This window comes from Natator depressus, chromosome 7, assembly GCF_965152275.1.
Source record: "Natator depressus isolate rNatDep1 chromosome 7, rNatDep2.hap1, whole genome shotgun sequence".
Taxonomy (NCBI): domain Eukaryota; kingdom Metazoa; phylum Chordata; order Testudines; family Cheloniidae; genus Natator; species Natator depressus.
In genome coordinates this window covers 118,162,731-118,183,122 of record NC_134240.1, presented here as the reverse complement: position 1 = coordinate 118,183,122, position 20,392 = coordinate 118,162,731, and the positions used below count along the sequence as shown (strand labels likewise).

Here is a 20,392-nt window from a genome sequence, read left to right as displayed (position 1 = left end):
GTGTATGTACATAATCTTAATGATTTTATATTCTTAATGATCTGGTGGGACAACCTCTAGGGGTGAGAGGAAGGGAAGTCAATATCCAAAACCCATTCAATCCAAAGCCTCTCTGGTGTGACTGACAAGTAGCAGCATCAATATGTTTCTGTGAAACAATATCTGTTTGCAGTTTCCACCATGGGAAAGAAACCACTTTTCTAATACTTACCCCAGAATAGCCTAAAAATGGCCTAAAGCCAATAATTTCCTAAAAGGGGAAATTTTCCTTCATTTTTTCTTTTAAATTACTTTTATTCATCAAAGTTTGTCTTCCCTGAGTTTTTTATTTTAGCCTTAAGGTGCTCTACATAACTAAGTCCTGAAGATAATCCTAAATTTGAACTGCAGCCATAGCTGGGCTGACCAGCTTAGTCAAGTGATTTCAGCTGATTAACTGCCCAGGTTTGGTAATCACAGACTGCTGCTGTTAGGTTGTATACTATCTGTCTGTACAGAAGACAATAAAACTAACTTCCACATAATACAACATATTGCCTAAAGCTTTTAACTGCATGCAGAAATTAGTGTGTTTAGGCACCAGTATTCATATTATCAATACAGTTAAACTTATACATACTTCCATTTTAGGCACACAAGGGTACCATCATCCATGCCATTGACAAGTATGAACTGGCCATCCAATGAAAATGCCAAGGATCCAATTCCCTGTCCTTGGTAAGAATGGCAATGCTCCCGAGCAACTGTTTCCTGAAAGAGTTACAGAAACAATATCAGGTCAGGAGCAAATATGTTTTTCTACAGGAATATGTCACTAAATTCTGTTAATAGGCTCCCTTGTTTAAAATGCTCCTTTGTATTAGGATAAAACTTTATCCAAAATGTCATTAAGGAGTATAAAAACTACTAGAATGTGTGGTTTTAAAAGGTGGGCCAAGTTTTGACTCAGGCCTTGGAATAAGCTCCTAGGACTGAACCATTAGGTTAATTTATCAGATGTCTGTGATGCACAGCAAAATTATCTACCAGAAGATTTACTGTAGAAGAAAATAAGCGGCAAATGGTCACACACACACACACAACCTCTGAAAATAAAAGCATAAAAATAAAAAAATAAACATCATAAAAATAAACATCAGACTAGTCAATTGTATAATACAATTTCCTTTTCTCTTCAAGTGTAGCAAGTCTTTTTCTGTAGCAATTTATATATTTGCTTTCATTACACTGATCCATGCAGTAACTCCCGACTGCTCTGATCAACATAGGTTTAATGAGACCTGTGCACTGATGCCTACCAAAGTAACAGCATCACGGATAAACAATACTCCATCCTTAGCCACTGATGCCAACAGCTGGCTGTTAGGTGACAAATGGAGGAACCCGGGTGCAAACTGGTTGCTTGGAATCCTCTTCTCTGATAAAGTAACTGACGCATCTTTCCAGGTTTTCTATAAACCAAACAAAATACAAAACAGCAATCGAGATGATGGAAGTATCAACAGCTGGCCATATAAGACTGAGTGATAATGCTGGCAGGTACAAATAGCTTGTTGGATTATCTTTCACATATGTTGCTATTTATAAGAGTTATGGGCCTGGGGGGGGTGGGGTATATCATTGCTATGCTGATAATACGTTATCTCATCCTCTCTAGTTGCAGACGGGGATATAGTAGATGTTTTAGGAGTTGCAATCAATGGAGGTGCCTAAGCTGGAGCCCCTCTGCTTAAAAGGGAAGAGCCTGCCAACAAGGTTTTCTCCATGAGGATTTCCTCTCCCACTTGGTCTGAAGTAGCACAGATCTGTTGACCCTCAAGGCATATTAGATAAGAGTCCATCTCTTTCCGCAGGGTTTTGGGTTGGTCGGGAAGTTCAGAAGATTGGTGTTTGTGGGTGGAGTAGGGTATTTTTGTGGAGGAAGTGAAATTTTCACTTTTGGATGATTATTTTCTGGGTTGTGGGAGCTGTTTGTATGTTTAAACATATGTGAAAAGTCACCTAAAGACTTGGACATGCACCTTTTCACGTGTCCTATAGATCCAAATAAATATTGCAGAAATCTGAAATTGAGTGATTCAGAACTACCTGAGACTGAGCCAGACAGAAATTATGCAGATTGGCTCAGGAAGGAAATGTAGAGAGCAGCACATTCCCTAGACATTCATGGATTCAGAGGCCTAATGTCTAGTTCTAGCTCTTGAGAAAGAATTGCTATTCGAAGTACAGGTGTCAGCCATTCTTCAGGTTTGTACCATTTTAAGAATGCTGCCACATTGTGGTCATTGCTCTGGCGTGCTGATCTAATGCCTGTGATACACACTTCTGAGGTGGAGTACTGCAGTGAGCACCATGTAGGTTCCAAATAGGGTTGACCTATTTTACCTTAAGCTAGTGGAGAATGATGCAATTTGATAGGTGTCAGAGATAGGTAGAAGAGATTTTGCTTATTTACTGCTGTGCTCATGCCCCACATTTCTTGTGTTGACAACATTACAATATTTAACTCCACCCAAAAAGCAGAATCAGAGAAATACCTTTTTGGTGAGATGGTATTTACAGATGAAAGGTGCGTGTTTGCAGTAGCCATACACAGTGTCATCTTTCTGTCTGACTGCTGAGGACAGGGGGTATTCTAGTTCGTACTGGCGCTTCTGAATGACACGGTTCTTTAGCATCCCTCTTTCATCAATACACTCATCATTGTCTATCGGATTGAAAGAGACAAGATGGAAAAGACATCACTGATGCTAGAGCAGATATTTCACCTTTAAAAATAATATGGTAGCTGTGAAAAACAAAAGCAAATTTTAATGTACCAGCTAATCTCAGCAGGGAGGGTGGGTGGTCTAATATTCTGAGCAGGGGACTGGGCGTCTGGTGTCTCAGCTTTACCACCGACTCTATATGACCTTGGATAAGTTACGTAAGTCCAACTTTTCACCAGGGCATCTCCATTTTTTGGCTGCCCAACATGAGACACCTACAATAGGGCTTGATTTTCAAAGGGTGTGAGCACCCACAACTCCAGCTGCAGTCAATGGAAGTTGCAGGTGGCCAGCACTTCTGAAAATCAGGCCCTACTTTAAGTGTTTAAAGTTAGGCACCCATAACTGGAGACATCCAACGTCAGTGGACATTTAAAGAAAATATTGGCCTCAGTATCTGTGCCTCAGTGAAAGTAACAATGTGAAGTGTAGGGGACGCACCCCACCCATGTACTTATTCACTACATCAATACTGACTTGGACTCTAAATACATTCTGTGGGTGGCATACCCAAGATCACTTATCCACTGATGTTTTAAAAACTCCTGCACACCAATCTGGGTCTATGCTGGTTATGTGCTATGTATACATCTTATGAACCTTGTAACTGACACTTGTAATCCCTCATAACCCAAGCCTGACCCCAGATGTACAATACCTTCCTTCTTAACTTGTGTAAATTTGGTTTTAAACATTAAACTTTAATAAAAAAATTAAATCGGTTAACAAGTTCCTTTTAGAATTTAGATTTAAGTGATAAGAAAGTCTTGCACCATATTTTCTTACAACTTTACACAATAAAGCCTTCTCCAAAAGAGGATTTGCTAACAATTCATACACAGATATAAATCGAATGACAGAATTGTGGCACAAAGCCCCATTTTGACTGTGACTGCATAACAGGACTGGGATGTACTCCTGGGGTGTGGAGGATGCTTGATAGAGCACCAGCCTGCAATGTGGTTTGCTTAAACTAATCCATTAAAACACTTTCATGGCCATTCAATTAATTTTCAATTTTTAAGAAAAATGTGATGAAGAATATGCATTTGTCTAGAACATTGTCTAGATCTTTTAATTCATAGGTATATTCAACCAAGGGCTCAATGATCAGTCTTGTCATGCTGCATCCAATTCTTGGAGTCTGTGGTACTTGAAAGAAGTGACCTGCTTAAAAAAATTTAACTTCAAGGATACATGCTAAATTCCACAAACAAATACATGAAACTCCTATGGCCTCTGTTGTGCAGAAAGTCAGACTGATGATTTCAGTGGTCCCTTCTGGCCATATTAAAAACCCCTATGAATTTATGGGCGAAGTTACAAAAAAAAAAAAAAAAAACCACTCGTATTCCGGTGCTGACCATTTTATAAATGCTCACAGAGCTAAAGTAAGGCTGGGGTGTATTATGAAAACTCTTTTTGGATGGTTGTTCAGTTTACTGAAGGCCTAACCTCCTCCGGTCCCACAAATCACCAGGTTCCCTTTCAATGTGATGCCCCAATATGCGCTCTGCTGAAAATCTATGACTGCAGAGATCTAGGGCCAGATCCTCAGCTGGTGAATGGAGCTATGCTGATTTATAATGGCTGAGAATCCTAAAGTCTGCCTATAAAGTAAGTTCTAATTCCCTCTCCTGCCCTCAGTGCTGTTCTTTTGTTTCACACCATGTTTCTTTGTAATATTCTTAAATTAGGATATAAGTTAAGATTTTTTTTTAAATTGTTGGATTTTTTGCTACGAACTTTTATCTAGTGGTGCTATGGGAAAGACAGTCATTATTATTTATTAATATATTAACCTCTGACATTTTCACTATTAAGCCACCTTGAACCCATAGTAATTCACGGACAGACTGGTGAGATTAACTTCTCTCTTCCACCTTCCTCTCCTTCTGCTGCCCTATGGACATCTTATTGTTGGGTGGTGGCAATGTGATGCCAGAGGTAAATCAGCATTCCCTCGCTTCTTTCTTGCCTACCACACTCCTTAATTCATTTGCATACTGCAGTACTATTTTGTTAAATGAATCAGCTGATTAAGGGAAGCCTACAGACAATCATACTAGAAATGGTACACTGGGAGGGTCTATAAAGTAGATAGAAAAAACAGATTGGAGCAGTAGTGCTTTATGCAAGGGATGACAAAAAAGTGTACACATGTCTCAAGGAATATCACACAAGAAATATATTTCATTTTTACCTATTGTGATTGCTGAAGGCAGACAAAAGATTTCCAATCTTGCTCTTCTGATGTCTGGTGGACAAAGAAGTGCCATCACCTCAACCAATTCATTCTCCACATCATATATTGTAGAAAGGCCTAGGACTTCACTACTCATCACTGAAAGCAGATGGAGACCAACACTTAAGCCAGTTATTGCATCAAGTTGTATTTGTTTCTGCTGAGATCCCATGCGAAGCACATTGGGGAATGATGATTCAGAACATGTCATAATCATATTGTACTTGCACTTAAGTTACTTTATTTAAATTGAGAAAATCAGCACTGCTGGGAACTGATTTTCAAAAATACTAAATACCCACAATTCCAACTAAAGTCAATAGGTGCTGCAGATGCTCCGCACCTCTGAAAAGCTCAGGCTTTTCATCCCACTGAAATGTTGAGACTTAAGCTGATCTGATAGGTTAAGTGACCTGCAATTTGAGCAAATTTGAACAATTCTGGAGAGATGCTGCTGATAATCATTGAGTGAAACGTGACAAGGCATGGAAAAGGTCAGCCATCCATATTTGGACTGTGATTATGCAAATTTTGAAATTATTCCAGGGGATACCATTTTAGACCCAAATCTAATTCTCAGGGATATTACAATCAATGAAACTTCATATTAGGGCTGTTGATTAATCCCAGTTAACTCACTCGATTAACTCAAAAAAATTAAATCGCAAGTAATCACAGTTTTAATCTCACTGTTAAACAGTAGCATACTAATTGAAATCTATTAAATATTTTTGGATGTTTTTCTACATTTTCAAATATATTGATTTCAATTACAACACAGAATACAAAGTGTACACTGCTCACTTTATATTATTTTTCATTACAAATATTTTCACTGTAAAAATGGTAAATGGTATTTTTCAGTTCACCTCATACAATACTATAGTGCAATCTCTTTATCGTGAAAGTGCAACTTAATAATATAGTTTTTTTTGTTACATAACTGCATTCAAAAATAAAACAATGTAAAACTTTAGAGCCTACAAGTCCACTCAGTCCTACTTCTTTTTCAGCCAATCGCTAAGACAAACAAGTTTGTTTACATTTATGGGAACTAATGCTGCCCACTTCTTATTTACAGTGTCACCAGAAAGTGAGAACAGGGGTTCACATGGGACTTTTGTAGCCAGCATTGCAAGGTATTTACATGCCAGATATGCTAAACATTTGTATGTCCCTTCATGCTTCGGCCACCATTCCAGAGGACATGCTTCCATGCTGATGACATTCATTATAAAAATAAGGTGTTAATTACATTTGTGACTGAACTCCCTGTGGGAGAAGTGTATGTCTCTGGCCCTGTTTTACCTGCATATTCTGCCACATATTTTATGTTATAGTAGTCTCGGATGATGACTCAACACATGTTGTTCATTTTAAAAACACTTTCACTGCAGATCTGACAAAACGCAAAGAAGGTACCAATTTCAGATTTCTAAAGACAAACTACAGCACTCAACCCAAGGTTTAAGAATCCGAAGTGCATTCCAAAATCTGAGAGGGATGAGGAGTGGAGCATGCTTTCAGAAGCCTTAGAAGAGCAACACTCTGATGTGGAAACTACAGAACCCGAACCACCAAAAAAGAAAATCAACCTTCTGCTGGTGGCATCTGACTCAGATGATGAAAATGAACATGCATCGGTCCGCTCTGCTTTGGACTGTTATCAAGCAGAACCCGTCATCAGCATGGACGCATGTCCTCTGGAATGGTGGTTGAAGCATGAAGGAACATATGAAACTTTAGCACATGTGGCATATAAATAGCTTGCGACATCAGCTACAACAGTGCCATGAGAATGCCTGTTCTCACTTTCAGGTGACATTATAAACAAGAAGCGGGCAGCATTATCTTCTGCAAATGTAAACAAACCTGTTTGTCTGAGCAACTGGCTGAACAAGAAATAGGACTGAGTGGACTTGTAGGCTCGAAAATTTTACATTGTTTTATTTTTGAATGCAGGGTTTTTTTGTACATAATTCTAAATTTGTAAGTTCAACTTTCATGATAAAGAGATAGCACTATAGTATTTGTATTAGGTGAATAACTATATACTAAATAAATTAGGTAAATAAATACTATTTATTTTGTTTTTTACAGTGCAAATATTTGTAATAAAAAATATAAAGTGAGCACTGTATACTTTGTATTCTGTGTTGTAATTGAAATAAATATATTTGAAAATGTAGAAAACATCCAAAAATATTTAAATAAATAGTATTATATTATTAACAGTGTGATTAATCGCACAATTAATCGCTATTAATTTTTTTAATTGCGCGACTAATCACGATTAATTTTTAATTGCTTGACAGCCCTACTTTGTATATGCCACCACAATGGAATTCAAATTAAATTAAACCACCACCATAACATATTTAGGCTCAAAATTAAGACATGGATACCACACCATTAAAAATATTAATACCACCAGTGGGTTACATACATATAAGTTTTCAGCTTTCAGAAGGATCCTTTTCATGAGTTAAAAGTAAGTAAAGAACCAACTCAAAGACACATGGTGGAAATTTCATCTTTAACCTTGAATTAATTGCTCACTTAGACTTAAAAAGGATTTAAGCACCTGCTTAAATTGAAACACATGCTTAAGTGCCGAATAGAGATAGAGTAAAGCATGTGCTTATGTGTTCTGCAGCACTGGGGCCTTGATGATTTATCAACAGAAAAAGTTAACACGGCCAGTCTGCAAAAGATTGTGTTTGCTTATTGCATGTGGCTAATCCTTATTAAAAATCACCCTTCATAGCAAAAGAAAAAGTAAGGGAAGCAAGTCTATATCAGGGTGAGGTCAACTGAGACTGAACATTTCAGCTTAAGTACATGAATGAAGTAAAGCATTAAATCAGAGTTTATCACTGAAGTAAGAGCATTAGGCTTACATGTATCTTTATCACTGGATGAATAAGACTTCGCTGTAAGCATTTGAGAACAATGGGAATAGCATTTACACATTGTACTTTTGTAGTTCTCCAGTCTATCATTTTGTCTTCTTCAGTATCAATCAACAAAACTGACAGTTCCGTCAGTCCCCATGTTCAAGTGATGTGGGATAGGCCTTTGGGATAGTGCTTAGTACTTGGACAGAGGATAGCCAGACTTGCTATCAGTCCCAGTCCCTCACTTACTGGACCATAAGAGACTGGGAGTGCTTTGCTGGCACCATTCTCAGCTTCTTGGGTGGGAAGTTGGAACAAATGCTTTATTCTGCTCACCAATAACTCTTCTGGCCTATGATGGGGAAGCCATACTGGTGGGAACGAAAATTAGAGGAAAAAATGGTTAGGGCCAGGCCCAACTAGATGAAAACACAACATTCATGCAGAATGGCTTATATCTGAATTTGCAAGTGCAGTACATGTGCACCCTCAGGCAAAGGTGTCTAGGTTATGGAGGAGCTCCCAGAATACAGGATTTAAAACTGCAACAAACTCTGTTGTTTAACAGTATCTTGTAAAGTGTATTTGTTCAGAAGAGTGCTATAGTGTGATAAGGTGCCAAACAAAAGACTACTGCACATGAGAGATTGTTGTAGAAAGTCATCAGAAAGAAAAAAAAACCAATACAACAAAATGGCATTTATGGGGAAAAAATACAGAGCACCATTTAAAGAAGTAAAGTCACCAGGGCTGCAATCCTTCACCCCAATTCCATCCTTGTATTAAAAACTTTAGTTTCTAAATAACAGCATAAACAAAATACAATGCAATTAATATTAGATATTATATTCTGTTACATATATTACCTAAGTATCCAAGAACCTGGAATAATTTTGAGGGCCGGGCATCTAAAATAAAGATATGTCCTTCTGCAGCTCCAGTTATGAGGTACTGACCACTCTGATCATATCTAGACAAAACAGAATTCCACTTTAACACAGTTTTTGTCCATTATAGTCTAATCACAGTATTTCACCTGATACAATTCAATTCAAAAGGCCAAGTTCTGCTCTGAGTTACACTTGTGTAACCCTACTGGTTTCAGTGGGGTCCATACTGTAACAGAGATTTAGCCTGTAGGGTTTACTTGGCTCAGGCCTGATCCAAAGCCCATTAAAGTCAATGGGAGCCATTTCTATTTACTTCAGTGGGCGTTTGATGTAAACCTAGTAATATTACACAATAGTTTGGTTACATTATAAAATCTTTCATTCCTTTTAATCCACCTCTTTTTCAGAGACTTCTAACCAGACTTTTTATATTATATGCTCTCTGTTTCTATATGTATTGATACACCTTTAAAATCATTTACTCAATATATGAATTGTTAATGTTTTACTTTAGAGATAATAATGAAGAGATGTCACATCTGATCTTTCAAATAATAGTTTTTTTAATGTTTAACAAATCCAATATCAATCCCATTTATTAAAATGTTAAGGTAGATTAATGATTATCTCTACGGGTCACTATTAAATATTGACATTTTTTTAAATCCAACAATATAAGATCCCTAGTGCTAATTGTATAGGAATAATTACATTTGTGAAATGTTAACAGAATAATAATAAATAGTAATAAAAACATCCATCATGTGAGAAGGGATAGCTCAGAGCTTTAAGCATCAGATTAGAGATGTCTCCATTTCCTGGAACCACAGGACTGAATCACTGCAGGACTGACTCACCCCTTCATCCTCCCAAGTTAGATATGTAATTACATGGAACTTAGTGTGTGGCGGAGCTGTCAGATAGGACCTTATATATTAATATATTTCCTGCTCTTTGTGGCATTTTTCATAAGAACATGGGTTTATTCCATTGCCCTCAACCAAAGTCCCGCCCCAGCTACTATTGTGTAGTGTGTCTGCATCAGCTGTCCACCTGTTTGTTATACTCCAACTCTGGCAGAGGTGGCTTCATTCAACAATGAAGTGGTTGCTACATGTCTGTAGTTGTAAGCCACTTTTGGATCCTACAGGATGATGAGCACCATAGCATGTTATATTGTCATCCATTATTCTTTTCATGAATCTAGTCCAGTGTCTCATCTGACATGCACAACTCTCTTGAGGAATATGCAAAAAAGTGCACATAGATTTCTCAACACACACATTGTTCAGGCTACCTGCTGACAATACCTCTTCCCTCTGCTACTACATACTTACTGCAGATGCTGCACAGGTAAGTTGGAAAGAAGAACTCTGTGAACCACACGTGGCGTTTCAACTTTGGTAACATCAATGAAATAGACATGACCCACTTTGGTCCCCACAGCAACACTATATGAGGAGGGGCAGCAAACCATAGCAGTTGCCTAGTTAAATAGTAAAATACACTTAATTGTATTGCAACATCTTACTATGAAACTTGCTCTATTATGCAAAGTTCTCTCACATCTGAAAAATAGCAATAAGTGATCTATGTAAAGAAAATTTTGACTTAATCAGAGTCACAAAAAAGGGTCATTAAAAACATTATGCCCCCTTTTCCCCATGAGTGCAGTACTAGATTCTTAAAGACCATCCCCATCCCAAGGTTTATATACTCCCATCCTCAAGGCCCTGCATCATATCCACAATCAGTCAGTGTGCTTCTAAACAGATCAGAGAGGTTGACTAATGAGTAGAGCAGGCCAGAAACTTTTTTGCCATCCATGAAAAATTTTGAGATTTCAAAATAAAAAAATTTATGTGAAATCAGAACCACCAGGGCATAATGTGCAGCTTGCCCAGCACTTCCAGTCCAGGAAAGCAAGTGACTAGGACTCAAACCTGAGCGCCCTATATAGTATTCCAACACTTTAGTACAAGGCTGATGCAAGAATATGCAAAAATTTGATTGGTATTTGAAGATCCTTTTAATGCAAAAAAGCAAAAACATAGTTGTAAAATAGGAAACATCTTAAAATCAAAATTGTAGTTTAGTATGTGGTCTTTGGTGCGCCATTAGTAGTGATCAGATAGAGTAAGTAGGAACCCACAGCGAAGGCAAAGAACTTAATATTCTGCCCAGTGAGTAGATTAATTTGTTAATTTTTGTAAGAGGTTAAGTAACACTTTTCCTGTAAATGGGAGCAGTTCCTGTAAATGGGTAAACAAACAGTTCATGCAAGGAGTTTTCTAGTACAATCAAACCATCAGACCCTTTGCCAGAGTCAAGGACGGTTGGGGCAAAGATGCTACAGGCTTAGTTTAAATTAAATATCAGGAGAGAACTACACAAGTAAAAATAATAAATAGCTATCAAAAAGAAAAGTTGGACTGGTTGATTACACTGTCACAGTCTTATGTTCTACGATAACTTTACACATGAACTTACATGATTAGCAACCTGACTCTTCTGATATTTTTAACCCGAGACCCATGCAAAATTAGGGTGCTATATATCAGTCTTTAAAAAGATTGGTGTAAAATGGAATTATTCAAAAACAAATACAAAACAAATCTAACATACACAGTGGTGTTTAAAAGAAAGGAAGTGTTTTCCAATGTCTAGAGCATGGGACTTCTAGGTTCTATTCCTGGCTCTGCTACTAATATTTTGGACATACTTAACCTCTCTGTGCTTCCATTCTGTCAGGTGTAAAACTCAGGCACTAAGGAGATATCAGTAATGGCTATAAATCACTTTAAACCCCTCATATTGAAGGTGCTGTGTAAATATCAGATTTTTGCTTTTCATTTAGTACAGAATACACTTCAGGCAAGTCTATACCACAAAATTAAGTCAACCTAAATTATGCTGATGTACAGCTTCTGAACCACACAGAACTCTTCTTCAGGTCTGGGAAAGGAACTCCCAGTGTCACAGCTAAATGCAAGGTGGAACAGATTGTTCAACGTAAGTAGTTAGCACATATTGTAAGGGACCATTCAAGGTAGAGTGGCCTGTTTACTCCTCTGCAGTCATAGAACAAAAAAGGGCGATTAGTGGGTTACAGACTCTTGTAATAAGCCATAAATCGAGTGTCCCTATTCAGTCCATGATTTTTGGTGTCTAGCACAGTAATGAATTTAAGCTCCCAGGCCCATCTTTTGAAAGTATTATGCAGGTTTCCTTTGAGGATGAGGACTCAGAGATCAGATATAGAGTGATCGCTTTGTGAAAAGCGGTCACCTACAGGTGATGTGGTGTTCTTGTCTTTTATCATTTTCCTGTATGAGTTCATTTGAGAGCATAGAGATTATCTGGTTTCACCCACATAATTGTTATTGGGCCATTTAGTGCACTGGATGAAGTACACCACGTGTTGTGATAGGCATGTGTAGGGTCCACAGGTCTTGTCGGTAAGGGGTGTTTTGGGCATGTTTCTAACAGACCACTGGCTTGAGATTTTGGCATCTCTACAAGAACATTAATTAATTTATTGTTATTATTAGTGATAGCGGTACTTATTTTCAGTAGCACCCACACTGTGTATATTCTTCCCAAACTGAAAATGAAGGCAGGGTCCCTACCTAGAGGGTCTTTGGATCAAATTAGTTGATTCAACATTTTTAAATTAAAGATGAATGGTAAAGTTGGTTGGCTGGTTTGGTTTTTTAAAGACCAAAATACTTTTGTAAGGTTTCAAAAAAGTCAAAATAATCATTGTTAAAATGCAATTATCACTGTCTTGTATTTTAACAAAGTTACAACCTTGAGATTCTAAAAAAGTGGGACTGGAAATTTTTGGTCTCTCTGCCAGAAAGCAGAACATCAAGCATGAAACAAAGGTCTGAATTCAACACTAAATGCTATCATTCTTTGGTTATCAGCAAGAATTTTGGTTATTCTTCACAAAGAACAGCATTTCTTTTGGTTAACAAAAACTCCTTTTAAAGTGTCATGAAATCCTCAGAGGTTTCTTCATGCATAGAAAGCGTTTTGCTCTGAATGAGAATTATTAAGATCCTGATCACTAAAGACCATGTGCAAAGGCTTTTGTCTCACAGCAAATATGAAGCCTTTATTACTAATAATCCTTTGGGATTATCATCTTAATTAAAATTTAAAAAAATATAATTTTCTTTCCAGTGGTCTTCTTGGTAAAGACTATCATGGAACAGTTCAGCTGAATGGTGGACAAGGCTAGAATACTGCTGATGAATGGTTTTCAGTTTTCAGATATTTTATAAAATATGGCCAGCTGGAGTCAAGTGAAATGCACTAGCCATTCCTCTGCTGGTGTAAGTCAGCACAAAGTCCCCATATTTTACAGATGGGGACATTATGGCACAGAGTGATGAACTGACTTGGGCAAGATCATCCAGCAGGACAGTGGCAGAGCAAGAAAAAGAACCAAAATCTCCTGAATTTCAGTCTAGCACTCTATCTATTAGACTAAACTAAACCTGAAGAGACTTCTGGTTTTTTGCTATGGAGGATCCTGGGAGATAGCACACAGATGAATTGGGTGAAGTGACTGAAAGGTATTGTGGTACACAATGTTTTAGAAATTATTTTCTTTAAACAATATAAAAAATTTGGACATCTTTGTAGTTGTGGGCCCTGGGTTTGAGATCCCCATATTCAGGAGATCTTTATGATTCACTGGGCTTTTCAGAAACAAATTTTCAGCATTATTAAAATGGTAAATCTAAGGCATTTTTGGTATATTTTGCAAAAAAATATTCTCATTTTAATTTGATGACTAAAAAAGGTTTAAACCTCAATTTCCAGTAATCAGTACCTGTGTATTCAGGCAGAGCTTGCTGATGAAAGCGCCATCCTCCAGCAGCCAAACATGCACTTCCCCTGAAATTGCTACAGACTGTTAAAGAAGAAGAGACTGATTAGAGTGGAAAAAATGGACATGAAGTGGGCAGTGGCTTTCTATGGAAAATTAACCAGGCTGATGACAGGGCATAGCAGATAAAAAGATGCTGGTTTAGTTTTGAACGATCACAGCAGTGTCACACACAGTGCTATTAATCACGTTCCTTTAGGGATGCATCTATACTCAGAAAATTTGTAAGCATTTTCGCACCAGCGCAGCTCCAGTGATGGTGCTCTGAGCAGGATTAGATGATGCACTGGTAACATACATGCCTGATCTACATTAGCACTTCCACCTCCACCATTCAGCCAGCAGTGTAGAAAAATGCTCACAATTTTTCCTGGTAAACGTGCCTGAAAAAGAGGATTTGGTCTTTGGACAAGAAGAGACTTATGTCATAAAAGTGCTCAGCACCTTGCATCTAATTATTTAAATCTTCAGAGTACTGTACAAATATGAATTAATTAACTCATAATTCCCCCATGAGGCAGGTAAGGATTATCATCCCTTTGCTAAAAATGAGGAGACCCACACAACTGATTCATCAGCACCTCAAGGCTCCTTTATGCTGGCTCTCTGGGGACTTCCTTGGCTGGTAAAGAATCAGGGTAGCTGGCTGTACACTATCTCCTGGAAAAGTCCCTGCCACATGGGGAATGTCAGGGTGTTTTCATGATGAGTGAGGCACGGTCATGGCACTGCTATGCCCTAGCTGTGGAAAAGGCCCCTGGGGGCTGTGGATAGCTCGGCACAGGATAGATAGTCTCTCAGGCTGCTCGAACTTGCACTGAGGGCTGAAGAGGCCAGTGGGAGTCCCAGCACAGGTGTGGTGGCTAGGGTGCTAGAAAGCTACCTCCTTCAACTTCCATTCTCTGTAGTGAGCCCATCTCCAGCCGTGTTATGAACTTGGCCCATACAGAGTGACTTTTCCAAGGCCACATAGTGAATCAATAGGAGAGTCCAGATTAGAACTGAGCAATCTGTGGCTTAACCACATTTCTTCAAAGAATGCAAGGCCAGAGTCTGTTCTCGTTTACACTAACCTAGACCTGGAATAACTCCACTCACTTTAATGGAGTTACTCTGGATCTACACTGATGTGACTGATATCAGAATATGAGCCCCAGCCTCTGCAGCACATCTGCTTCTATGCTATGTAGGTTGCCATAGCAATATTTTGGTTATCTATTATTCCTAGTTGAGGATAACCACTTATGTATAACAAAGGAGAGAGTTCCTTACCACACAATACTTGTTCCCTGGAGTAAGAAAATCAGCTGACAGGAAATGATCATTGCATGCATCCAAGAGTTTGATGACTTTCTCATTCTGTGAAGGTTTATAGACATAGACTGATCCCTGACAAATATAAATGACAATCCATCATTTGGCTATAAAGCATTCAGTAAGAGTCCTCAATCACACCAACAAAAACCACCCATCTTTCTGAACTTTGCTCTTTAAACTTTTACAGATGTCTCCGAATTGAGGAAAAAGACTCAGCTGATGTAAATCAATGTAGTTCCCCCAAAATTAGTGGACAATTTCAAAAAATGACTGAAATAAAATTAAAGCAAACTCTGTTTAATTTATTTCAAGAACCAATAAAGTATTTTAAAACAAAATAATATGCACTCAAAAAGGTTTATATCTGAATATCTCAAGGCATTTGGGAAACATTTATTAATTAATCCTCACATTACCCCAGTGAGATAGGGATGCAATATTAATTCATTTTACAGAAGGGGAAACTCAGGCATAGAGAGGACGAGTGAATGATCATGGTCACTGTGCCAGTGCTAGGAACAGACCCCAGAAATCCTGACTTCCAATCTCTTGCTCCATCCTCTTACCCAAGATATTATTTTTTCTCTCTCCTGTGCTATTATGGTTTTCACATTAAAAATATTAAAACTTTGTAGAATTAAAAAAAAGCCAACTAAAATGATACGACTGGAAAATATGACTTCTCAGGAGAGAGAGAACTTAAATTTTCCTCTTCCTTTTCTGAGGGAATTGAATTATTCCCTTAGGCCTCGATTCTGCACAGATTTATGTACATAGCTCAAGTGATCCCATTGGCTTCAAGACTTCCATGCTGACCAGTAAGTCACAGAATCATACATAAGAGTCAGGTAAAAATTATATGGTACAATCCACCATCTTCAGAAATCAATTGGTTTGTGCTTCTCTCACACATGCACATTGGGCCAAATTCACCTCTGGTGTAATGCCATTGACTTTAGTGGGGTTACACTAGGGATGAATTTAGCCCAGTGATTCTAAAAGTGTCAGGCAGGTGCTATGTAACCTGACATGGGCACCTCATTACATAATACTGTACCTTGTCTGTTTCTACTAGTAATATGTTGTAGTCAGGGGAGAAAACGAGGCTGATTATGGGTTCTGATACATCAAAGCAATTATCCATCTGATAGTGTGTGCCTTTGATTTGGTAAAAGTGCACAATACCATCCTAAACAGAAAAGATAAATGCAAATGCAAATCAGATCTAGACCACTTATCCTAACCAGTTACAGCAAAACTGCACTGTGTAAACATCTAAGAAACGCTGTGGGAACAGCCAAGATGATTCCACTGATTCCTGTCATTGTTGGTCTTATTAACCTTTATCTTGTCCCTGAGTATGGGACACCTAGACTGAAATACTGCATGATGCCAGAAATGAAGATAAACTAAAATATTTCTTAAAAATCTAGACTTAAAAATAATTCAAGTTTAATTGCAATGGGTCAGATTCTGTTACCAGTTATACTACGTACCCCATTTGATTTCACTAAGATCTCACAGGAGTAACACAAGCTGAATTTGGCCTACTGGGTTTTTGTTAAAGAATAACCAAGACATATATCGTTAAGTTATGTCATACATAAAGGCAGAGCGGACTTCTGAGCACAACACGACTGGGCAGTTATCTTGGAAATTCTCTTTCTCCTCTTCCATTCTATGTCCATTCTAATTCTTTCCTATCTCTTTACAACCCTTTATGAGTTCTCCAACGAAAAGCTCTTTATTTGCTGCCTATCGTCGTTAAACACTGGGAGCTTAGTCACTACTTGCTTGTTAGACTATGAAAAAATGGATTCTTCCCCTCCAGATTTGTTGTCCCAAATCTTAAACAGCAAAGCACGTACAACACTAGAGAGACATTTCCTAGTTCTACAGCTCTTTTCTTCTTCTCACTTCTGCCCATGCTAGGGGTTCTGTGAGCGCATTTCACTCGAATATGCTTCGGTTTAGGTTTTCACACAATAGGCCTGGTTCAAAGAATGAGGGATGCCTTACACTTCCAGCTGCATATAGTCCATCCTTATGATATGCCATAGCAAGCAGAACAGGCTTTTGTTTTCTCCGTTTGTCTTCTGCAAAAGCAAAAACATTTCATGTTTTTGAAAATGGCTTAGCTCTTAAATATCTCATTGAATGTACTGCTTGTGAAATATGACAGACTGACAACCTGGGAGGCTGAAAAAACTATAGCACAAGTAGTCACAGGGCTAGTTACCTCCACACTCCCCAGGATGTGCCTCAACCTTGATTTGAGAGGGATTACATTTATGGGTGAGGAAGTAGCTCAGTCTAGCAAGGAGAAGGCCAATTAGTGTCAGTTGTGGCTTTAGTGATGTGGACACCTGTCCATTACAAACTGAACTGAGATTATTCATTTATTTTGTATAGGCCACTGAACAGTCACCAAGACAAAACAGATTTTTTTTAAGTTTCCCAATAGTAATTGAGAAAGAGTGCCTCATACAAAGTTAGTGCTATAAAAACAACAAATAATTTTCAGTGGTTCTAAACAAAATGTAGGGGCCTGAGTCTGATCTCACATCAGTGTAAATTAGAATCAACACAAAACAAATACGTCCAGTTTCATTGTCTCTGTTGAGGCTGTCAAAATGGCTTTCCATTAGTACCTATCGTGTTGACGACTTTTGTGATTTAGATACCTGACCTCATGCCATTAAATTGTCTCTCACAGGTCACTGAACATCAGTATCCTTCTAGCCAATGCTCTACCTAGGATGGAGTTGTACTGACATGTATTATGACTCTCAGCAGCCACTGGTGCAGCCTTTAAAAAAAACAAAACAAACAAAAACAAAAACAAAAAACCAACTGCATTTAAAAAAGTAAATACCTTCGTTTTTCAAACTATCATCAGAAAGAAGTGGTAAGGAATGAAATTGTGTTCGCCTTCGTTCTGCATAAAGAAAAAGAAACAAATTAAAGTGTTAACTACAGTGCATGTACCGAATATGTGAATGTTGCACTAAGGGCTAGCTGTAGTCTAGTCTACTGAACACAGAGCTAGGAATCAGGAGACCTGGGTTCTTTTCCTGTTTCTACCAATTAATTCATCTGTGTGTCTGTGGGCAAGTCACAATGTTTCTGTGGCTCAGTTACCCCATCAGTAAAATGAGAATAACAATCATAGAAATATGATTGGAAGGGACCTCGACAGCATCTAGTCCAGTCCCTTCAGTGAGGCAGGACTAAGTATTATCTAGAGTCTAGACCAGAGGTGGGCAAACTACGGCCTGCGGCCCACATGCGGCCCGTGGGACAATTCTGCCCGGCCCCTGAGCTCCCAGCAGGGGAGGCTAGACCCCGGCCCCTCTTCTGCTGGCCCCCCTCCCACACAGCCACGCCGCTGCGTGGGCAGCGTTCTGGGCGGCGGGGCTGCGAGCTCATGCAGGGCAGTGCGGCACTGTGTCTGGCTCTGTCCGGGTGGCGCGGCTGCCAGACATGCTTCTCTGAGCAGCATAGTAAGGGGGCCGGGCCCGGGGGGTTGGATAAGGGGCAAGGAGTCCCAGGGGGCAGTCAGGAGACAAGGAGCAGAGGGCTGTTGGATAGGGGGCTGTTAGGGGATGAGGATAAGGGGAGGGGCAGTCAAGGGACAGGGAACAGAGGGGGTTTGGATAGGGGCTGAGGTCCCGGGGGGCAGTTAGGGGCAGGGGTCCCAGGAGGGGTCGGTCAGGGGACAAGGAGCAGGGGAGGATTGCATGGGTCAGGGGTTCTGAGGGGGGCAGTCATGGGGCGGGAAGTGGGAGGGGTCAGATAGGGGGCGGGGGGCAGGGGGCAGGCTATTTGCGAAGGCACAGCCTTCCCTACCCGGCCCTCCATGCAGTTTCGCACCCCAGTGTGGCCCTCGGGCCAAAAAGTTTGCCCACCCCTGGTCTAGAAAATCCCTGGCAGGTCTCTGCCTACCATTTTGAGATCTATAGATAGAAATCAGTATATATTCTAATGAAAAGTGTTGTTATTATTTACTTAGGTTATCATATTTGATTAATCTATGATAGAGGAACTTCAGCTACCCCAAAAACGTTCAGGTGAAATGTGGCAGCTGTTAAAGGGATTGATTGAACACGTGCTTAATGTTTTTTTTTTTATTCAATGGGACTTCAGCATGTGCTTAAAGTTGAGCATGTAATTAAGTGCTTTGCTAAGTAGCAAAGGTCTTAATCACATACAAAGTACTTAAGCACATGCTTAATTTAAAGTGAATTGGGGCCTAAGAGCATATAACACCACTGCACAATAGTTTAGAACAGGAAGCAAAGAAGAACACTGTGGCCAACTGAGGCACCGAAAGGCGCAACCTCCTGAATTGGCAAATCCTGAACTTTTCTTGGAGAACTCCAAATACTTACCTTGTTTGACTTGTGACAAATAATAATGAGATCATAGCCAGGGGATTAACACAGCACTTTTTGTTAAAAAAACCTCCAAAACAATACCCTCCATATCTGGATTAATCACCACACTTTAAGTGAGGGACAATACTTTGGAAAGCCAGGAATACTCGGTGCAGCATTAGAAAAGGACCTTGAAGAATCATGTTAGCTAACTTAACGCTAAACACAACTCTGCAGTAAATGTAGACAATGACTGACATGTTTTCCATGTCTGTAACTACATGGTTAACATGAACAGTTGGCATGACATTAAACACAGCTTTCCCTGTCTACACTGACGGCAAAGTAGTGTTACGTATCATGTTAGTTAGCATGACTCCTCAAGGGCATGTTCTAACACAACCCAATTTTCTAGTGAAGGCAAGCCCTGGGTTTTGTGCAACATCAAACATGTTGTTGGTGCGCAATACATTAATAAACAATAATAATATAAGCCTGTGTATGTCTGGCCTACTAGTGCTTTTACATCAGTTCTGTGGGGTTGTTAATGAGATCTGCAATACCAGCATTATTGTTCATTTTTAAGACCAAACAACATTGAAGCATTTGTATATTTTTGCCAGAGGAAAAAGATATTGAAGCCAATGGAAAAGGGAAGAAACCACATACAAAGAGAAACATGTAATTTCTATAAAAACCTTCAGTGCAGCTCTTTGTTACCTTTAGCGTCTCGTGGAGGTTTGTAATAGAGAAGAGAAGCTTTGAGTGTCTCAACATTAATTGCCAAAAAATGTCCCTCTTCACAGCCCATATACAGGTCAGACGTCGCAGTCCAGCAGTGGACAGTAGGGTGGACTGAAGGCTGGATGTCATCTTTAGGCTTCAATATAAAAATCAGCAAGCTTCAGATAAAAGTGGCAAATGTTTGTATACATAAATATATAGGTTCAGAGATTTTAAGGCCAGAAGGTACCATTAGATCATCTAGTGTGACATCCT

At 39.0% G+C, this 20,392-nt stretch overlaps 1 protein-coding gene across 1 annotated transcript in view; it reads right to left on the bottom strand.

The window, feature by feature from the left end:
• CFAP43 (cilia and flagella associated protein 43) overlaps positions 1 to 20,392 on the bottom strand; it is an 88,822-nt gene that overhangs the window by 50,418 nt on the left and 18,012 nt on the right. The window contains exons 6-17 of the mRNA XM_074959402.1: positions 20,114 to 20,273; positions 17,893 to 17,955; positions 17,037 to 17,113; positions 16,075 to 16,206; positions 14,973 to 15,089; positions 13,644 to 13,724; positions 10,138 to 10,286; positions 8,777 to 8,880; positions 4,972 to 5,112; positions 2,538 to 2,707; positions 1,299 to 1,451; positions 620 to 750 (exon numbers count right to left, since the gene is read on the bottom strand). Coding sequence (XP_074815503.1) covers positions 620 to 750; positions 1,299 to 1,451; positions 2,538 to 2,707; positions 4,972 to 5,112; positions 8,777 to 8,880; positions 10,138 to 10,286; positions 13,644 to 13,724; positions 14,973 to 15,089; positions 16,075 to 16,206; positions 17,037 to 17,113; positions 17,893 to 17,955; positions 20,114 to 20,273 — 1,478 coding nt within the window. The remainder of the gene's footprint in view (positions 1 to 619; positions 751 to 1,298; positions 1,452 to 2,537; positions 2,708 to 4,971; positions 5,113 to 8,776; positions 8,881 to 10,137; positions 10,287 to 13,643; positions 13,725 to 14,972; positions 15,090 to 16,074; positions 16,207 to 17,036; positions 17,114 to 17,892; positions 17,956 to 20,113; positions 20,274 to 20,392) is intronic.